At 34.0% G+C, this 20073-nt stretch overlaps 1 protein-coding gene across 3 annotated transcripts in view; it reads right to left on the reverse strand.

Moving 5' to 3' along the window:
- LOC129800605 (WD repeat-containing protein 47) overlaps positions 1–20073 on the reverse strand; it is an 80325-nt gene that overhangs the window by 19131 nt on the left and 41121 nt on the right. Inside the window, exons 1-2 of one of the 3 annotated variants that reach the window (XM_055845116.1) lie at positions 15826–16560; positions 10788–11475 (exon numbers count right to left, since the gene is read on the reverse strand). The exons of the other annotated variants lie outside the window; for them this stretch is intronic. Coding sequence (XP_055701091.1) covers positions 10788–11475; positions 15826–16226 — 1089 coding nt within the window. The 5' untranslated portion in view covers positions 16227–16560. Of the gene's footprint in view, positions 1–10787; positions 11476–15825; positions 16561–20073 lie in introns of those variants that run through there. 3 annotated transcript variants of the gene reach the window in all.

Genomic DNA, 20073 nt, shown 5'->3' on the forward strand with positions numbered 1-20073 from the left:
TTATTACTTTCATTACTAAGTCGTAATTACTTAACAACTTCATTGACAGCGTCTTATTGTGGAAATCAGTTCGAATTTTTTCAACAATAACGACATTTTGTACAAACAGACAGCTACTTTTTAGCCGAGACGCTTTTGGACAATAAAACTCCGGTGTGCATATCTATTCTTACAATTCACAAGTAGATCTTGGAAAATTCGAAAATCCATTTGAAAAGCTAAAAAGAGACTTTCTTACTTCTTGAGAATTCCACAAGGTGGCTGAGTTACATCCTGTTCGAATTTCGAAGTACTCAAGTGTCAGAATTCGTCGATTTTCACATTGTTGTGGGGAAAAAACAACACAACGATGTTTAGTATTCCTGTCTCATTATTTAATTACTCGATAATGACTAAGTGAGGCTCCTGAGAGCCTTTAAGTGTGATATTTGATAAATTTTCCCACCTGGTTCGAAAACTTAGTATAAAAATTCGAAATTGAATTTGAATTCTTCGAACATCCACGACTTTTTCTGCAAATAGAGTTCCATTTACCTTTTATCCAAGACACTATTGGAGAATCAAAAACTACTTGGGTTTACACCCATTGAATCATTTGTCCTTGATAATTCCGAATTTTCTCAAAATTATTGCCAAGAATTTAAGCCACATCGATAAACCTTTCCTATAATAAGTCTGAATATCGTATAATACGTTTTTCAGTCTTTATTGATAAATAAATCTATTTTAATATTTTTAATATTACTTGATACATATTACAAAAAAAAAAATTTAAATTTGCAATTCATTATTTGCAAATTTGCAATACCACTTTTCTTGTAAAACACGTCTCATGCAATTCAAGAAGACCCTCTTGTAAATTCCTTAGTCAACAATCTTCCTTGGAATTATTGAAATTTCCCACAAACATTTGCATCCAAACGCAGAAAAAAAGTGACGACAGCGATAATTGACTGTGACTTTGAGAAAAAAAAATAGATTACATTGTTTTTTTGTATTGCGTTGCAAGTCGAAGAAAATAATAAGAAAAAAAATGAAAAGAAAATCAATTGAGTGAAAAGTTTTCCATTTCTCCCAACCCCCACCCACTAATTTATGGTGAAAATGAAGAAAAGCCTTCAATGGGACAATCTTCTCAAGAAATTGCATACTCATTAAAAAAATAATAATAATAAAATTAATTTTTGACACACTTTAGCATATATGATTGGCAAGTTAATTTGGCGAAAAAACGCACCACAAAAGTGAGTGTTAATTGATTTCTCGTCATGAATAAAAACAAAATTGCAGAATTTTCCCCTCTCGAGTAACCTCTTCAAATTCAATTTGGAAATTTTCAAATTCATTAAATTTGATGGACAAAAAAAAAACACAGAAGAGAAAAATGGAATCTTAGGTTTCATTTTCAAACAGAAGAAAGCTTTTTTTTGTGCTTATGGCATTTGTGTTGCATTTGCATTCCACAGACCGGCAACACATTAAATTGCAAGAATATCTTTGCACATCAATTGAATATGTTGGGAGTTAAATTGTTGAAAAAAAAAGTGAAGGAGATACGCATAAAAATGATGTTCCATTTGATGATATCAAAAGAGAAATTATTTTGAGGTCTCGTTCAACAAGATACAGTGTGCTCAATCAACTGGTTATTGTAAAGTCTTTAAGTTGTAAACTGAAACGTGTCTTTCTATTTTCTCGCACAACAACTCATCATTCTTACGATTGAAAGAGAGTAAAACACCTTCCACATTCATTATACTTGATATTTCACACTTTTATGTACGTTACCTTTACAATGTTTTCATGTCAATTTATCTACCATAAAAGCTTCTGTTGCTTCAATTTTTGTTAAATGTGTTAAGTCTTCTAGGATTACTGGGAAATATTGCTAATTTCGAATTGAACCTCGGTAATCAATTAATATTTTATTATGTAATCTTAATGAACTTAATGAAAACTAATACTGCAATAATATCCCGGCTAACACAAGATGAATACTACAACTAATGCATTACCTGTGCTCTTAAATAAGAGCTTTGTAAAAGTGTATAAAATAAGTCCTTAAGTAAGTACTTATTATGTCCTTAATTGAGGCATTATTGGGCAAAAGTCGTTACATCTGGCAAAATGACGTGTCAAAAAATATAACCTCAAAATGTTGGCCAATACGTTTTCATTCGAAAAATTTCAGTTTTTTTAATGATAAATCTATTAAAAATGAAAATCAACCAAAATCAACTAAATCAACTGACTTAATTGTGATTTGGTAAGTTTAACTGAAGGTTCTTTAGGTCAGTACTAAATAGTAGATATGGTAAAATTTCAGAAATTTCACGGTAGTCGCCATCTACAATAGGCGGAAAAACGTGAAATTTCTTGAAATTTGCCATCTCTACTAAATAGTAATTAAAATACAGTACGACTCCAGTGTCAACGCGCTTGGTTCTTATATTTCTGCAATTTCAAATCAAATCAGGTTCTTGTTTAACGATTTTAAAAATGTGAAATTTACCCTGAAATTTCAGAAAATTTCCAATAGCGTTTAAATTTTTCAGAAATTGACACTATTGGAATCGTACTGTAGTTTTTTTTCTTCAGATACTTCCAACTCAAGTTAGAATTTCAAAAAATACTTAAAGTACGATTAAAATTGTTTCTCCTCAACTTCCAGCAATCAAACAAGACTTTGCTTACATTTTTAACCACGTGTATCACTCCCAAGAGGAAAAGAAATGAAAGGTAATTTAGTGAGATTGCATCAATTTATTTCTCATCACCCACGAAAAAAAAAACCATCACACCATTGTCAATAGAAAAACATTGATTGCAACACGAGCATTTTTTTTCCCTTCTACTCCAAGAAAATGCTGCAGAATTTGCATAAAAGTGAGCTCTTCTCTTACTCAATCTCACCTCAATTTAAATGTGATGAAAATTATAGCTTTTCCCTTAAAAAATTGTGATTTTTTGTGTATCTTGGGAGAACTTAATGAGACAATTAATTCGCAATAAAGAGGTTGTCTGCTTTGGTGTCTAGGAAGATAAATTGTATGGGGATTCTCAATTTAAGTCTCACTGAATATTCCTCCCGAAAAACATTGCGCAAAATCCACCAAATTATCCCACGGCAATTACAATGCAATAAAACCCATTTAGTCAGAAATAAAATAAATCCACCAAATGCAATTCGCGCTCATTTGCTAACTGGCAAAAGAAGACTTATGGGGAAATATCCCAAGTAACATTTTCTTACCAAACCGTAAATGCGGGTGATTTTATCCTCACGCTGATCAAGGCTTTTTTTTTTAATTCTAGCACGTAAAGATGGTCTTTAAGGATCGGATATTATAGATCGGATTGGTGAAGACTATCCTTAAGTTCTAGAATGACTAGAATTAAAGAAAAGCTTACGCACAGAAGGGGACAAAGTCTCCCGCACTTACGGTAAGAAAAACGCAATTTTGACGTCAGATTACTTTCCGTCAGATTTGAATTGAGAAGAAAACGTAAATTTTTCAATGCATTCCTTCAACGCTTAATAATTATTTTAATAATGTAAATTTTTCCTAAATTTTCCTCAGAAGTTTTACTTCATTTCTTATCGTAACTTTTCGAAACACAATCGTAAGTTTTCCTTAAAGAATTTATTTTTATTTTACGAAAATACAGTAAATTTAATTTCAGATTAGCTATTTTCGTCGAAAAATAGCGATTACCACGATATTACATACTCAAGTTAAAAGGCGCAAATTTTCAATTGCACTTTGTAATTTTTTCTCTTGTAATTGTCGAGTTCATAAACTCGGTGCGAAAACTACAATGGCTCCAGAGACTGACGTATCTAGCAGTTACAGGAGCTATCAGAACAGCGCTAACGGCTACTGGAGGTTTATTAAGACGGAGGCTACCTTGGCTGTTCTGAGGTTACGCTCAGCAGGAACTTGAAGGATCAGGTGCCACATTGCGGGTTGATAATACACGGGCTAATAATATAAGGCACACCAGATCCGAATGAATATTAGAGTCCGGCTACCATTGTCCTGGACTGATGGGAATGTACTCTAATTATTATTTCGATTATTTTACGTTTAGCTTACGTCTTTCGGCTTAAGCCGTTAGTCTGCCCAATTTATAAAAAATGCTTCACGGTATTAAGAACGGGGTGAATGCCTTTCCCCGGAGTATTTTAAATTTTAGCATATACTTAATGCCAGCAACACATACCCAAAACGAACTAAGTCGGGTATTGTGAAAGTGATTGAACAGACTTCTATTCGCTTGGTACCCACAAATTTAACCCAAATAGAGACAGGAAAAAAATCCTGCCTCCACCCAGGCTTGAACCGGGTGGCCTTTTCGCTGTCTAGGCGAATGCTCTACCAACTGAGCTATGGGAGCACTAGCTCTGATTGTCTTTGCCACTGATCTCAATCAATTGCCATGTGCACTTCAACTCGTTTTCGACTCACTACGAACCTGGAGAAACGGTATCATGCGTACATTTGAACCAGTAGCCCATATTTTCCATGGAGAATTAATTTATTGTGAAAGTGATTGAACAGACTTCTGTTCACTTGCTACGTAATCCCAAGAAATTCTTATAAGTTAAGTTAGAGCTTGAGTTTATTGTCCGAGCTACAGTTAGTGAGAAACCTTGCTATAGCTATCCTGCTTGCACAACTGTCACTTATCTCTGAATATTTGTGCTATTCCAATGAAGTCTGAATACATTTTTTAGTACTGTTCTTAAGTTCTTCTACATAATTGATTTTTCTTTGTGTTGATTTCTATAAAAAAAAACTGGAAAAAACAGTCGAGACAGGAACCAATACAAAAAAGTCGGTAATGCAGAAGCACTTGAGAACAGTGAAGTAACTGTTCTGAGTGAAGTAAATGAAGTGTTTTGTGTTTAACTTATTGCAAATTGTTTTTTCTAGCCCTGTCGTTATAATCTCAGAGGAAGTACGGGCAAACACAAGTGGTGTTTGATTCTCCAATTGTGGAATCACTCTGTGGCACCGTTAACTAACTCCTTAGGAGCTTCCATTAGGTACTAGCGGTGCCCTCCTCCGGCGGATCCGGCTATTCGAGCATTCTCTCACTTAGGGGTATGCTTGGTAAGATAGACCGATTGTTCACTTAGTAACCGTGCTAGGGTATAGAAGTGAATAATGGTGAGGTAAAGAGCGTAAAATTTTGTATTCCAGTAGTAGGATACGAAGTCAAATACCTCACCCTTATACCGAAAATAGACACAGGCTGATCCTAGAGAATGCTCAGCTCGAAAAACTTGGCGGTAAAGGATCAGCTCAAACTATCATACACTGAGGATTTAGGATCAAGGATTAGCGTTTTCAGCGTAAATTTCTGCTAAATCTCCACACTTTGATTGCTGAAAGACTTCTTAAGTGCATTATAAATAGACTTTTTGTACAGGAAGGAACACTTTAACCTTCCCATTACTCCAATCTTAATGCATTTTAAGATTTTGCGATATGCGTATCATTACTCTCCATGTTTTTTCACCCAATTGACACTTCGAAAAGCATCCAAAAACACCCAAAGTGAAGCTTTTTATTTTCAGCACTGGCGCTGATGTCGCTTAATCCCCGTAATTTCACTAGACCTCATGAATTTAGAAGATCAGCCTGATCCTCCAAATTTTTGAATTATCCCTGAGTGTATTGACACCAATCCTCATTTTTCGAGCTGATCCCTAAGCCAATCCCTGTGTCTATTTTGGGCTTTAGATCCGTGAGGTCTTATAAAAATATTGATAATAGCTAAAAGGTAAATCATACTCTATTTGCACAAAATGTCGTTGATTTTCGAAAAATTGAAACTGAATTTTGTATTTTCGAACTAAATTTTCGTTATTTAGTGATTAGAGAGTGAGTAAATAAAGACAAGGGTATTAGGCGTTGTTGGTTTGTATCTTTTCTCACAAGAAAATAAAGATCAACGTATTTTGACACGTGAGTTCTTCGAAATTCGAACAGGAAGTACGTCAGCCACCTTGTGGGATTATCAAGAAGGTAGGATGTCTCTTTTTTGGCTTTTCACATAGATGTTCGAATTTTTGAAACTCGTGTGCACTTATTTTGCTACTTGGGATAACTGAAACTCCTTTGCAAGAGAAAAAATCATGATAATGCATAAAAATTAAACAAATTGTATAACAGATGGATTTATTATGAAATTTTCTCTTAACTGATTTAGCAATGAAACATGTTGTACTTCGTTTCTGCAGAGAAGAAAATATTTACAAAAATACATAGACCTTAGTCAATAATTTGAGATTTTAGAGATAGATTATCTTGGCTGATGCTTTTATTTCTCTTTCCAAAACAATCTCTCTGGTGTGTTTTAGTGAGAAAGGGAAAATTTGTGCTAAATAGTCATTTTGTTTGGTGAGATTGTTTTATAAAAGAGACTTTAAAAGAGGAACAAATAATAAAAGGCAATTTAATTAATTTGCCCATTTAATACAGAAAAGATGTATGTTTAGGAGAATTATTTTGACTTTAAGACAATCACCGCAATAATTCAGTTTAAAAATTTTACTCTATTGAATTGGAATCAAATGAGCTCTTAAATTGCCTTATTTTGCTATTAGCTCTACACTCTAAATATCTAATGAGACATATCGAAGACACTCGAAGAAAGTCAAAACCTTCTTTTGCCCATTTGCTGCGAGCTATATTTTAGCTCATTTTATCCACTTTTATTTTATACATAAATAATGACAAAAAGTGAATGAAAAGACAGTACAACAGATTTAAAAAAAAACACAAGAAATCCATCGTGAGAAGGAGAGAAATTTGTCAGTTTAGTGTTTTCTTTTTTTTTGGCAAATGCGATTTATAAAAATGAAATGTCTTTCTTTTTTGACGTTGAAATAAACTCTTGTTTTTTTTTTAGTAAATAAATTAATTGTCACCTGGATTTTCACTCAGCTCAGGTGCATTTTAAATGACCAACCAAAATGAGAGAGAGAATGAAAACGATTGTGTTGTAAGAAGGTAATTTCAGCTTCAGCTTTCTTCCCATAAACATTTTAATATTGGCATATTATTTATTTAAAATGCAAAAATGAAAATCAAAATGCTGATTTAGGGGCATTCACTGGTGCTTTGTTTGATTGGATAAATCTCTCTACATTAAAATTATATTCAAATTATTCCACATGACTGAAGTTTTCTTCCTCAAATACACTCTTTCTCCGAACCCTTCCGATATAAGTTTTTTTTTAATCATAAAAAAAAAATATTAACTGGATATACATAATAACATAGCATTATTATGCACATTGAACTCACAAAATCATAAATAATATAAAGCAGAAGACGAATGAAAGTGTTCAACATCTCTCTGATTATTGTAAGACTGCATAATAATATTTATATTTTGCACTCAAAACTTATAATTATATTTTTTTTATCGAAGATGGTGAGAGAAATGAAGGGAAGAAAGTCATTGCATTGCCATCATTTTCACCTGGATGTTGGTGTAAGCTCTTCATTGAAAATTCACAAATGAAACCGAAAATTGGCGTGCAATTGAAAATCATGAGATATAAAAATGCATATAAAAATCAACTTCCGTATCTTCTCTAAATCTTATACAGTCACTAAAGTAATTATATGAACATTTACAATTTTTATAGACAAGTGAATTTAAGTTACTTTCGTTTTTATACACAACTCAGTCCTCATTTAAAATTTTTAGATGAGAAACCTAAACACAATTTAGTTCAAACAAATTTCATGAAATCAAAATTCATTTTCTTCTGTTTTTTTACACATCTCTCATATATCTATCCCATTTTTTCGCATTCAAAATTAAGTAGAACTAAATTCAATTTGTAGTGACGTTCAAAAAAAGAAGAAAATAGCGGTCGAGTGGGGTAAATAGTTCGTAAATGTTCGTAAAACGTTCGACAGGAAAACAAACATTACGAAGAAATTACAAAATTTTACGAACATTTTTTTGTGTGTTTACGAACATTTACGAACAAATGTTTGTAAAAGTACAAAAAATGTTCGTCAAATGATCATTTTACGAACAATGTTTGTGAAAAAGTACAAAATTTTACTAACTTGTTTGTGGGTTATATGATTCACGAGCATTTCGTAACTCTCCCATAGGAATTCACAAACATTTACGAACATTTTTACAAAATATTTTTTCTGTGTAGTATATAGATGCCATTAGACTTTTAAATGTTGTTAACGATATTTATATTTAGTGCTGTGTGAATTTATTATTTTAATAAGAAACTTAGATAAAATAAAAATAACATCTTAATTCACATTGGAGGAATTGTATGCTTAGAAAAAACATTGAATTCATATTCCCTTGGTGTTTGACAGCTGTCAGCTTGATTTTGAAGCGCCGGATATCGGAGAAAGCTGTGTATAAGAAATTTACACCAGTATTTGACATTTTTAAGAAAATTTCTTACGCGCTTGTGTACGAAATGTCAAAATCAGATAAGTTTATGTCCATATTGGCATTATTGAAGAGATTTTGTTAGTTCTTCCAACACAAACGTAAACAATTTGCTTCAATATTCCGAATATTGACGAAAATCTCTTATAACGTATCTGTCAATATCATTTAGAGGTCATAAAGGCTTCTTTTCGTCAAAATAAAACATTTTGATGGTAATAACTTGAAGGAAAATGTTCGTCAAATTGTTCCATTTGTACGAAAAATCCTACAATATGTAGGAAACGGAAAGTCACCACTTTGGAAGTTTTCTGTGATTGATTATGGAGATTTTTTGTATAGATCATATTGATTGAGACATTTTCCAACCCCGTTAGGGCCTCTACACACTGGGAGTAATTTTTATAAAACAAATGCTTTTTAAAGAAAATATCCTCTAATATTGTAGGCGTAAAGGCCAATTTTTTGCAGGCATTTTTTGATGAAAATTACTTCAAATGTGCAGAGGTCATTACTATTATCGCTGTCTCAACCTTGGTGACTAACTTCAAGAGACTACGCAATAAAAACAACTATCAAAGTTTGTAGAAGCACTGAGAAAAAAAAAAGAGAGTGCGATTAACTTTTTTCCTCGTAACCTTAACACTTTTCAAGTGTAAAAATATATCAACATTTTTTAATGTTAATTCTACACCTTTTTAAGTGTAAAATTAATATGAAAAAGGTAACTTTAACCCATAATACACCTAAAAAGGGTAATATTTACACCAATTTCGGATCAATAATGCTGGGAAAAAGTAACAATTCCGGAATGTTATTTAAACTTTTTCGGATTTCTCTCAGTGAGCTATAGGAACAATCATTGAGCACAGGTTTTTCATTAAAGCTTTCAATTTTTAAAGAAGAAATTTTATATTTTTGTGGAGTTTTATCAATTTTTTTATTGAAATAAGCTGAATTTCAGTCAATCTGCGTCTGGTTATCGATCAGAAGGAGAAGGGAGAGAGAGAAATTGTCAAATTTTAGTCATTCTACTCACTTTACTTTGAAAACATTCAAACGACATCGCTTTATAACTTAATGTCGTGCCTCTAATCACTTCGTGTCACTTGGACTCACAAAGTAAAATCTCGCGCATATCAAAAAAATTTTGCTTAAACTATGAAAAGTATTTTTTTTTAATTATAATTCTCCAATCCTTTTTTTTTAATGGAAGGTTGTCAATTTTAGCTAAAATGACCTTGAATCATTTTTTCAAGGTCAAATGTTAAAAAGCATCTGGAGAGTGTTCTTTTCAACCTATAGAGGAAAGTTTTGATTCTTTAGAAAGGTCTTTGATTTCCTGAGGCATATACACTGATTTCGAGTTCATTTTGCGTGACATTGTTTTCTGATTTTGCTTGACAAGGAAAAAATATTTTTTCTTCTTACCAAGACATTTCTTGATAATACGAATCAGGAGGGTGACATTAGCTCCGCAAAATGCGACCGATTTTAGTGTAAATTTTTCCCTGTTTTCGTACACATTTCACGAGATATCTCCAAAACTACGTAGGTTGCCAATTTGGGGTTTTCGGTTGCCTACTCTATATTAAATTGGCTTTTATTTTGTATTACTATTATTTGCTAATTCATTCTACACTGACAAAAAACAGCTAATAAACTCAAAAGTTCTTTCGGCGCGATAGAAACATATAGAAAACATAGGAAATGTCATGCCCCTGGTCATTCTACTCACTTTACTTTGAAGACATTCAAACGACATCGCTTAATAACATAATGTCGCCCTAAATTTGTTTGTTTTTAATGGTTGGTTATCAATTTTTTGCTAAATGACCTTGAATAATTGCCATTCATCATTTTTCAAGGTCAAATGTTTAAACGCAACTAGAGAGTGTTCTTTTCAACCGATTGAGAAAAGTTTAGATTCTTTAGAAAGGTCTTTGATTTCCTGAGGCATATACACTGATTTCGAGTTCATTTTGCTTGACAAGGGAAAGAATATTTTTTTCTTCTTATCAAGAAATTTCTTGATAATACGAACAGTATATTTCATTTTAATTCTTTTATTGCCAATCACACAAAAACTCATTATACCCCTCAGTGCTTACGTAAATTTAATTCACTTTCATTTCTGCATTATTTAAGTCAAAATATTATTTCCAAAAAATCAACAAAAATATTAGAGAAAGTTCTCAATGTCACTAAAATCTTTCCACTCACTGTAGTATCATCTTAAAATCGAAAGTGCGATTAATTGAAATTTATAATGGGATACCCATTAAAAATTCACATCATTCGAAAGATAAATATTTGAATAAATTGTCTTCATGTACCTCCGCAAATCCGGATACGAGAGATGCTCTTCGGCTGCCATCCCACGAGTTTCTTCGCAAATCCAGCGAATCAATGGAGATTCGACGGAGATTTTTGGCCGAACCCCATGATTCACGTCGATGAATTGGTCCAGTTTCGGGTGAGGATTCTCTATCGCTGTTCATATCCATGTTTGGACTGCCACCATCGTGGCCAGTTGCCATAATTGTCACATGCTTCGACAGATTCTCCCTGGACAATTTACTTCCAGACGAACCATCGTCATCATCATCGGATCTTGGAATGCTACTCCTCAAAATTGAATTTGGACGATCATTTTTCTTTTCCAATGTCGACAATCCATTCCTTCCGCCAACAAAATCCCTCAATGGCGTCACAGAATTCCTGCCCTTCTTCCCCAAGGCAGAATCTACAACATCTCGACTTGTACTGAGAGCTCTTGTTTCTGGCTTCCATTTATCGTAGCTCCCTTCCCGTCGGAAGTACATACTTCCGCCAAAGGAATTTAGAGGATCCCGAGGGATTGATGTGGAATTCCTCTTTCTTGCCGGAAGGGTATTTGTGCTATTCCTCCGACTGAGATTTGATGGTGTCGATGATCTTAGCATTGAGGGAAAAGCCGAGGGGTGCTCAATGGCTTTGGCAGGTGATCCACGTGAGGAATTGAGTGAATCTCGCCTCTTGGTGCTTTTATTTTTTTGCCCCCGAGAGATACAAAAATACATAATATGATTCTGATGATAATTCCCCAACATTCTTAATCAACTTCCATCCCAGCATAATTAATCGGACGTGTTATTACTGTTAGTTGATGATTATTGGCTGGCAATCTCGCATATTTCGCTCATCCGTAGAGAAGAATGTTAGTGGCATAAGCGAGAGATGATGTTACCATTAGAAGATTGATCCTACTTTAGACGATTAAACTGTATCATAACGTCAACGGCTTCATACTCTAATGAGACATTTTCTTTAATTATAAACATTCCTGCGACATTCTAGCCTTCCACTACATTGTAATTCCCTCATAATTTTCTTTATAAATTAGTTGATGAAATCAACTAATTCTTCGGTGCTAAGATTTCTCTATGGTAATCAAAATCGCAGGGGTTTTCTCGTAAATAACAAAATTTATGGTTCAAGACGCCAAGAAAAAATACTCTAATTTAGAGCCTCTATTAACTCACTAAAACCCATTTAGAAAAACTTGTCCTTTCAACCAGCTGCTTTTTTGCAGAATCCAATAACGGTCACATTCACAAGAAATTATTTTGATAGTGAACAAGATTAAGCAGAAGTGGGAACTTCACTGGATGCTCGAATTTTCAACAATTTAAATTTCGGAAAATTAATTACATCATTTAGCGAGAACACTATATTTTTTTAAGTCAAGACACACACCATATAACATGACGTCTGTACTGCAACATCGACAGAAAAAAATGTGTACTTCGAAAAATACCGAAAATTGAAGTAGAAGAACAATCAGCACTAAAGCGGCGAGTACGTGAACTTGCATTTTAGGCTTCCGGTAGATTTTCGAATAGGTTTGGCTTGGCTTTGAAGAGACTCTTTGAGCTCGATCACAAGTAGATTTTGATTCTCCAATAGTGTCTTGGATGAAAGGTAAATAGAACTCTATTTGCACAAAAAGTCGTTGACGTTCGAAGAATTCAAATTCCATTTCGAATTTTCATACTAAATTTTCGAACAAGGTGGGGAAAATTTATCAAATATCTCACTAAAATGCTGGCAAAATGCTGCTGACTCAGTGATTATGGAGTGATTTAATACTGGGACAAGAACAGTAAACATCGTTGTTCTCATTTTTTCCTCACCACAATGTGAAGACCGTCACATTTTGACACTTTAGCACTTCGAAATTTGAACAGGACGTAACTTCCTCCACCTTGCGAAAGTATTAAGAAGTAAGAAAGTCTCTTTTTGGATCTTCAAATAGATTTTCGAATTTTTCAAGATCTACTTCTGTACGGAAAGACTGGCTCTGTTCAGTAATAACCTTTCGAAGTGACAAAGCCACTCCAAAGCCAAGCCAAACCTATTCGAAAATCTACCGGAAACCTAAAGTGCAAGTTCATATACCCGCCGTTTTAGCGCTAATTGTTCTGCCATTTCGAATTTCGATATTCTTGACACTTCAATCGTCAACAATGTCAGCAAGAGTGTGCAAACTTTCGCTGCAAAAAGTGAATTTTTGTGTAGTTTTGTGGAATTTCAGGATAGTAGAACGTCTTAATTGCAATTTCATTCCAAGAAATGTAATTTTAATGAACTTCTTCACTTTTGTGTAACTCGTCGGTTCAAACGTTCGAACTTCCAACGGGTTTTTAAGTAAATTCTCTCTGATATACCTTCGAATCGGTAAAGGAAAAACTTCAACCGGAGAGAACTCTCAAATCGGGAAGGTTATTACTGAACAAGATGACTTTGTCTCTTCGTAAGGTTATTACTGATCGGATCCAAGAACTAATTTTCAAAAACCCAGATTTTCGAAAATATTTCGAACACAAAGCTCTAATGTGCAAGTTCCAAAAAATAGGCAAAAATAAGTAGGAGCAAAGCTCCAACTGCGATTTTTGCTTCAAAGAGAGATTTCGAATAAAAATACCCAGGTTTAAGTAGGACTTTAGAGCTTGAATCATGGTAATCTCACAAAATCAAGGGATTATATACATTGCAGTCTCTTCAAGATCGAGCAATGAAATGTAGATTCCATAAGGAAATCAATGGAATTTCAATTGCTGTCTATTTTCCCATCTGTATTATTTATTTATTGCCTGAAGCTGTAAAATAGCTCGTGGCAATTTATTATTCAAATTCGCAGCCAAGAGCATTAAAGAGCCCGTCTACAGCTGATCTTCACCATACAAGCAAATTGACATTGAGAATCACGTCTCACCTATTTCTCCTCAATAGACTACTACTGCTTTTTTCTTTTGAAATTGCAAAACTGTTATAGGCTCTTCATTTTTGAAGATATGAATGAAGATCGACGGAGGTTCTTCGGAGAAAAAGTTCTACGTGAGAATTTATTGTGTTTTGGTGCGAAATCCGTTTCGCATGAAAAGAAATGTAAGTATTTGTACAAGAATTACCCGATAAACACTTGCACATCGAGTACCAGTGAGTCAGACGTTGAGAAATAAGGTGATGATCTAAAGAGTTTAACTCTTCTTTTGCGATTTACAATTCAATATATCACCAAGGCTTTTTTTTCTGGTGGACACAAAAGAATTAAATGAGACATTAGGTGAGTTTGTTATTTTGGTTTTATCATTAATGAAAACATCAATTTAGACATAAAAGCTCTCTGTCGTTTTAGAGATAAGAAACATGTATTTTGTCTTGGTTGTTATCTATTTGTTTAGGCGAGCTGTGTAGGGGAAGGCTTTCATGTTTCGCACACTTCTTATTTTTCTCCACATTGGCTGCGTTTAGTAATAACCATTCGAAGAGATAAAGTCACTCATAGGCCAAGCCAAACCAATTCAAAAATCTACCGGAAGCCTAAAGTACAAGTTCGCGTACTCGCCCCTTATCGCTGATTTCGAATTTCGGTATTCTTGACACTTTAATCAAGAAAATTTCAACAACATTGTGTAAACGTTTGCTGCAGCAATTGAATTTTTGTAAAATTTTGTGGTATTTCAGGATGACAAAACGTATTAATTACAATTTTATTAAAATAAATGTTCTTTTCATGAGCTTGCTCACTTTTGAGTACTTCGTCGGTTTAAATTTTCGAACTCCCAACGGGTTTTTAGGTAAGTTCTCCTTGATATACCTTCAAATCGGTTCAGAAACAAACCTCAACCGGAGAGAGCTCTCAAATCGGGAAGGTTATTACTGAATGAGAGAACTCTTTCAAAACAACTCTTTCGGGAAATGTAACTTATGATAGGTTGTTAACTCATTCAGTATAGGTCAGTTTCATTAAAGAAATGTTTGAAAAATATGAAATGTTTGAAGCCAGAATTGTCTCGTTCAGTAATAACCTTCCCAATTTGAAAGCTCCCTCCGGTTGAGGTTTTTTCTGTACCCGTTCGAAGGTATATCAGAGAGAATTTACCTAAAAACCCGTTGGAAGTTCGAAAGTTTAAACCGACGAGTTACACAAAAGTTCGTAAGTTCATCAAAATTACATTTATTTCAATGAAATTGAAATTTAAACATTCTACCATCCTGAAATTGCACTAAATTCCACAAAAAAACATTTTTTGCTGCAAACGTTTTCGCATTGTTGTTGACAATTTAATTACCAAGAATACCGAAAATTCTAAATGGCAGAACAATCAGCGCTAAAGCGGCGAGTACGTGAACTTGAACTTTAAACATATTCCGTAGATTTTCGAATAGGTTTGGCTTGGCTTTGGATTGACGTTGTCTCTTCCAAAGATTATTACTAAAAAGAACCAACGTGTGCGAAACCTCAAAACCTTCCCCTACATTGAGACAAATTTTATTCAAAGAGTAATTGAACTAGTTATCGCAAGATGGAGCTGAAGTATAGTAATTTAAATAATTTAAATTGTACTTTCTACTCTGAACAGATCAACTTTTTCTGTATCAACTTTCTTTCTCAGCTCAATGAGCCCTTCTTTGGTTGGAAGAAGGTGACTCAATCACCTTCTTCCATCACCGTGACAATTGATTGCTCAACAAGACCGAATAAAGACACAAAAGTCTCTCTGTTTTTTTTTCTTAATTCCTTCTCTTCATGAAGTATATCCTCTCTGCGATGATTAATGACGTAATTATTCTATTTTTTTTTCTTTAAATTTATTATTTGCTCTCTGAATAATGAAATTTGTCCGCCAATTCATTGATCAAGTGAGAGAACACAAGAATGTCTCGTGTGTGAATTTGCATGAAAATAGATGTCTGATTAATTGTTAGGTGGGTTATTTGTACAGGTGAATTGTTCATTCCTTCCTGTGTTGCGATTGTCTTTTGAGAGCGAAAGCATTTTTCAGTGTCACATTTCTTGCACCATTATAAATATTGTGCACATTGTACCTTTGCTGATTGAGCACAGGCATACTCGTACGTCGAATCCCATTGGAAAAACTATCTCTCTTGCTCTCATTTGCTGGTTTAAAATCTTGAAAGTAGTTCCGATTGTCGAGATGTGCTATTGAATTCCGAATGGAAATCGGAAGACTGTCAAGTGAGGCATTTGAATCCCTCTTTTCCTGCCTCTCCACATGAACCTGCTGCTGAGATCCCGCACTACCGAGAATTGCACTCAAACTCACTGGTTTCCCATTCACCGATCCCGAACTCCCTCTTCTCGGTTGACCATGAACATTGCACTTGGTATTCCGTTGTGATTCAAATACTTTAACTTCACTATTTCGACGACCACCGAAAATTGCATCAATTTGCTTTATTTGCGCCAATGCACTATGCTTCGTCATCGTGTTTATTTTGCAATCCCACTTCTCTTTTTATAGTAATTCTCTTCTTCTATGAGTCATGCACTATTATGTATTTCCGTCTATAAAATGAGATCTATCTCTCTCTCTCAATATCCTTTCCACCAATTGCACAAAACACCGATGGGAAAGAATTAAGAAAACTGGACGAAATTCACAGAAACCGATTATGAGGATCTTTTGAAATCATTTAGGAAGGCACACTCAGCACGCAACAACATGAATCGCGGACAAAATCCGATTGTCGATTAAGAAGTCACGTCAGTGAGTGTCTTTAGCACACCGTAAAGAAATTCTCCTTCAAAAAGTCATTGATACAGTGGGAGTCAAAATTCATTTAACTATTAATTCTCTTGTAAACATCTGCCTAAATTCTCAATCCAAAGTGAATGTAAAATAAAAATCTTTGTATTTAATGGCTTCTGTGCGCTTTCTAGATCAGGAAAATTTCATAAAATCAAAATTCACATCCCTTTCTTTCTTAAAAGCATTGCATATGCCTATCTTACTCTTTCGCACTCTTCTTCTTCTTTTGAACATCACACTAAATTAAATTTAGTTTAGTCCAATTTTGAGTCCGAATGAGTACACTGAGAAAAAAGAGGGTGCGATTAACACTTTTTCCTCGTAACTTTAACACTTTTTAGGTGTAAAAATATATCAACATTTTTTAATGTTAATTTTACACCTTTTTAAGTGTAAAATTAACATGAAAATGGGTAATTTTAACTCATAATACATACCTACAAAGCATAATATTTACACCGATTTCGGATAAATAAAGCAGGGTAAAATTAACATTTCCGGAATCCGGGTTTCAGGCCTAAGGTTTAGCCAAAAACCGCTTTAATTTCTTACCAATCACGGTTTTTTGGAAAAATTCAACTTAGTATTGGATTACTCCCTCCGTTCCGAAATAAGTCGTACGTTTGGGAAAAATTCTCGTTCCAAAAAATGTAATACATTTGGGAGAAATTGGGATTAAGGGAAAGTTTGTTGGTAAATGTTTTGTGTATCAACAATTTATCTCTTGTAAAGAACTATTGTTAATGTTCAGTACTAAAATTGGGGTCCAGTCTTGATGGTATGTTGAGGAGCGAATGTATTAAAAATGTCTTATTTTTGGCGTTTTATTATCAATCTAATAAAATACATAGGTGCAGAATGGTGAGATACAGACTTGGGACCTTTGGGGGCCCCCCCATAAGTTGACCTTGGGACCATTAATATGTTCTTTATTTTGCCCCCACCCCTCCAAAATCATGTTTTTAAGATTGCTCGAAAACACGTCGTGCGATTTCTTTTTTTTTCCATTCTGGATATGTTTTAGACAAACATATAAATGGGCCCAGAACCCAGAGTCAATTTATGGAGGTCCGCTGAAGGTCCCAAGTCCCTATCTCTCACCATTTTGCATCCAGATATTCGAACACGTAAAAAAGGATGTTCTTTTTATTGCTCATTCTGCAAAATTTGAGATATAAAAAATGTCATATCGGTAATAACTGTTGAGTTCTACTTGTGCATACTAAAAATTTAGAACAAATTCTAGCCTGTAATGTTAATCACAGTCCATTATGTAGTAATTAACTATCTACCGGAGCTCTTTAAAAAAAACGCGAAAAATGGACAACTTCAACATATCGATTCCTCAACTTACCATCGTGATACGATCCCCATATTATCCCTGAACATGGAGGATAGTTCATACACAAGATATTTGCAAATAACAAAAACATTCTCTGAAACCATTCCTTAATCCCTAATTTTTCGCCAAACGTACGACTTATTTCGGAACGGAGGGAGTATTAAAAATGTGTGACATATTAGGCTTTCAAAAAGCAATGGAATTGCTCGTTATTAATGATTTTGAGAATTTCGAGAACTGGGTTAAACCTCTAGTCTGAAGACGGCTTAATTAGGTTATAGATAGCGATTAAACGTCTTTGAGTGACTTTCTGCCCTATAAGGCGATCCTAAGATCGTTTAAAATCCATTCATATGTATTTGACACCTGAAAGACGATTTTTTGCCTTAAGACTATAATTCGTGTGAGTAACGTATATGCAGTTTTACCTATCCGAGTAGAATATTTAACAAGTATTTTTAGATAACGTTTGATTGGGAGAAAAGTAGTGTAATTTTGGAAATAAATGAACTGTCATAATCACCTTCTGATTACTCCACTGAGAAAAAAAGAGGCTACGATTGACTTTTTTTCGTCATAACTTTAACACTTTTCGAGTGTAAAAATATATCAACATTTTTTAATGTTAATTTTACACCATTTGAGGGTAAAATCAACATGAAAAAAGGGTAACTTTAATCCATAATACACCTACAAAGGGTAATATTTACACCGATTTCGGATCAATACTGCAGGGTAGCCTCCACGGGAGTCTGCCTAACATTCATATAGTCCAAAAAGTGGTCCTTCGGGACCCAAAGTGATTTGAGGTATCAAGGAAATCCTTAAATTAGCTATGGATCTCTTCAAATAGCCAGAATCTCTTCTAATGCAGAGCTTTCTGTACACTTTTGCACCCATCTGTATTTTCCCAATACAGACAATGAGCCCACAGTCACATTCAGATATATAGTTTTGCTTGTTTAACATTGTTAATGTTTAGTTGATTTTCCATCAACACACCAACACAGCGATACTTTTGGAGAATTGAGCATTTTTGTAGGATCATTCGCATTTTTTTTCTCTCACTCCAATTGGACATTGAGCCAGAAAAAGAAGTGTTATATGGTATAAAAAAAATTAAAATAATCCACCAAAAGCCCCAGTGTATTATTTATGGAAGTTGACTCGATATTCCAAGGTATTCTACAATTGTACATTGCACGATGTTGCTCGTGACTTTGAAATTCTATAGTAGTTCATTTGACTTTAATTCAAAAAAGAGCGACTATAGAAGATCAAAAGGAGCCTTATGAAGTTTGCAGGGTGCATCAGTGTAGAAAAATTTGTGTTTTCAGATGCATCTCTTGCATACCAAAGAGAATTTTCAATTTATTTTCCAGCCAACAACAACATTGCTGGGAAAAACTTTTATTAAAGTTGTTATGTGTATACTGCGTGGGTTCCATCAACTGTTTGTCTGTCTTTTTTTACCCATTGAAGTGTGGTAAATAAAATGCGGAGAAGGCCCCAAAAAGGAAATGCTGGGTCACATAAAAAATCACAGTCACACACTATAATTATTATTTTCCATTTCGCCCACCTCCCTCAGATATTTGCCTTTTTTTTACACACCATCACCTCTCCCGGAAAGATCATCATCATCGACACACCATTGATGTCAACACTTTTTTTTTCAGTCGTACTAATAGAATTCTAAGGAATACAGAATATGCTAAAAGTTTATTTACATCCTTGTTCAAGAGAGGATGTATCTTCTTGTATTGTGATTCCATTAAACATACTTTGTGTGGTGTACAAGATAAGAAAAAACACGAGTCTTACTACCCAGATAAATGGCACCATAAATGTTTGTAATTTGTATCTATTTCACGTTTATGATCATTTTTAGCGATTGTGAAAACCCCACAATCGCACCAATTGTGTAAAACCCGCATTAGCCTTCCCATGTGACTTGTTAGCATCACGCATTAACCATAATGATATGTTAAAGTTACATTGGAAAATCTATGTAAAATAAGAAAATATCTAATTTTACAACAACCTAATGCAAAATTCGGCTTAAAAAACTGTTCCTAAAATTGGAAAAATTTAGGGAAATTCAATTAGGTTTCAGGTAACTCACAAGAAACATGATGATTTTACTATAATTAATACAAATTATAATTTGGAAAACACCTT

This window comes from Phlebotomus papatasi, chromosome 2, assembly GCF_024763615.1.
Source record: "Phlebotomus papatasi isolate M1 chromosome 2, Ppap_2.1, whole genome shotgun sequence".
Classification (NCBI taxonomy): Eukaryota; Metazoa; Arthropoda; class Insecta; order Diptera; family Psychodidae; genus Phlebotomus; species Phlebotomus papatasi.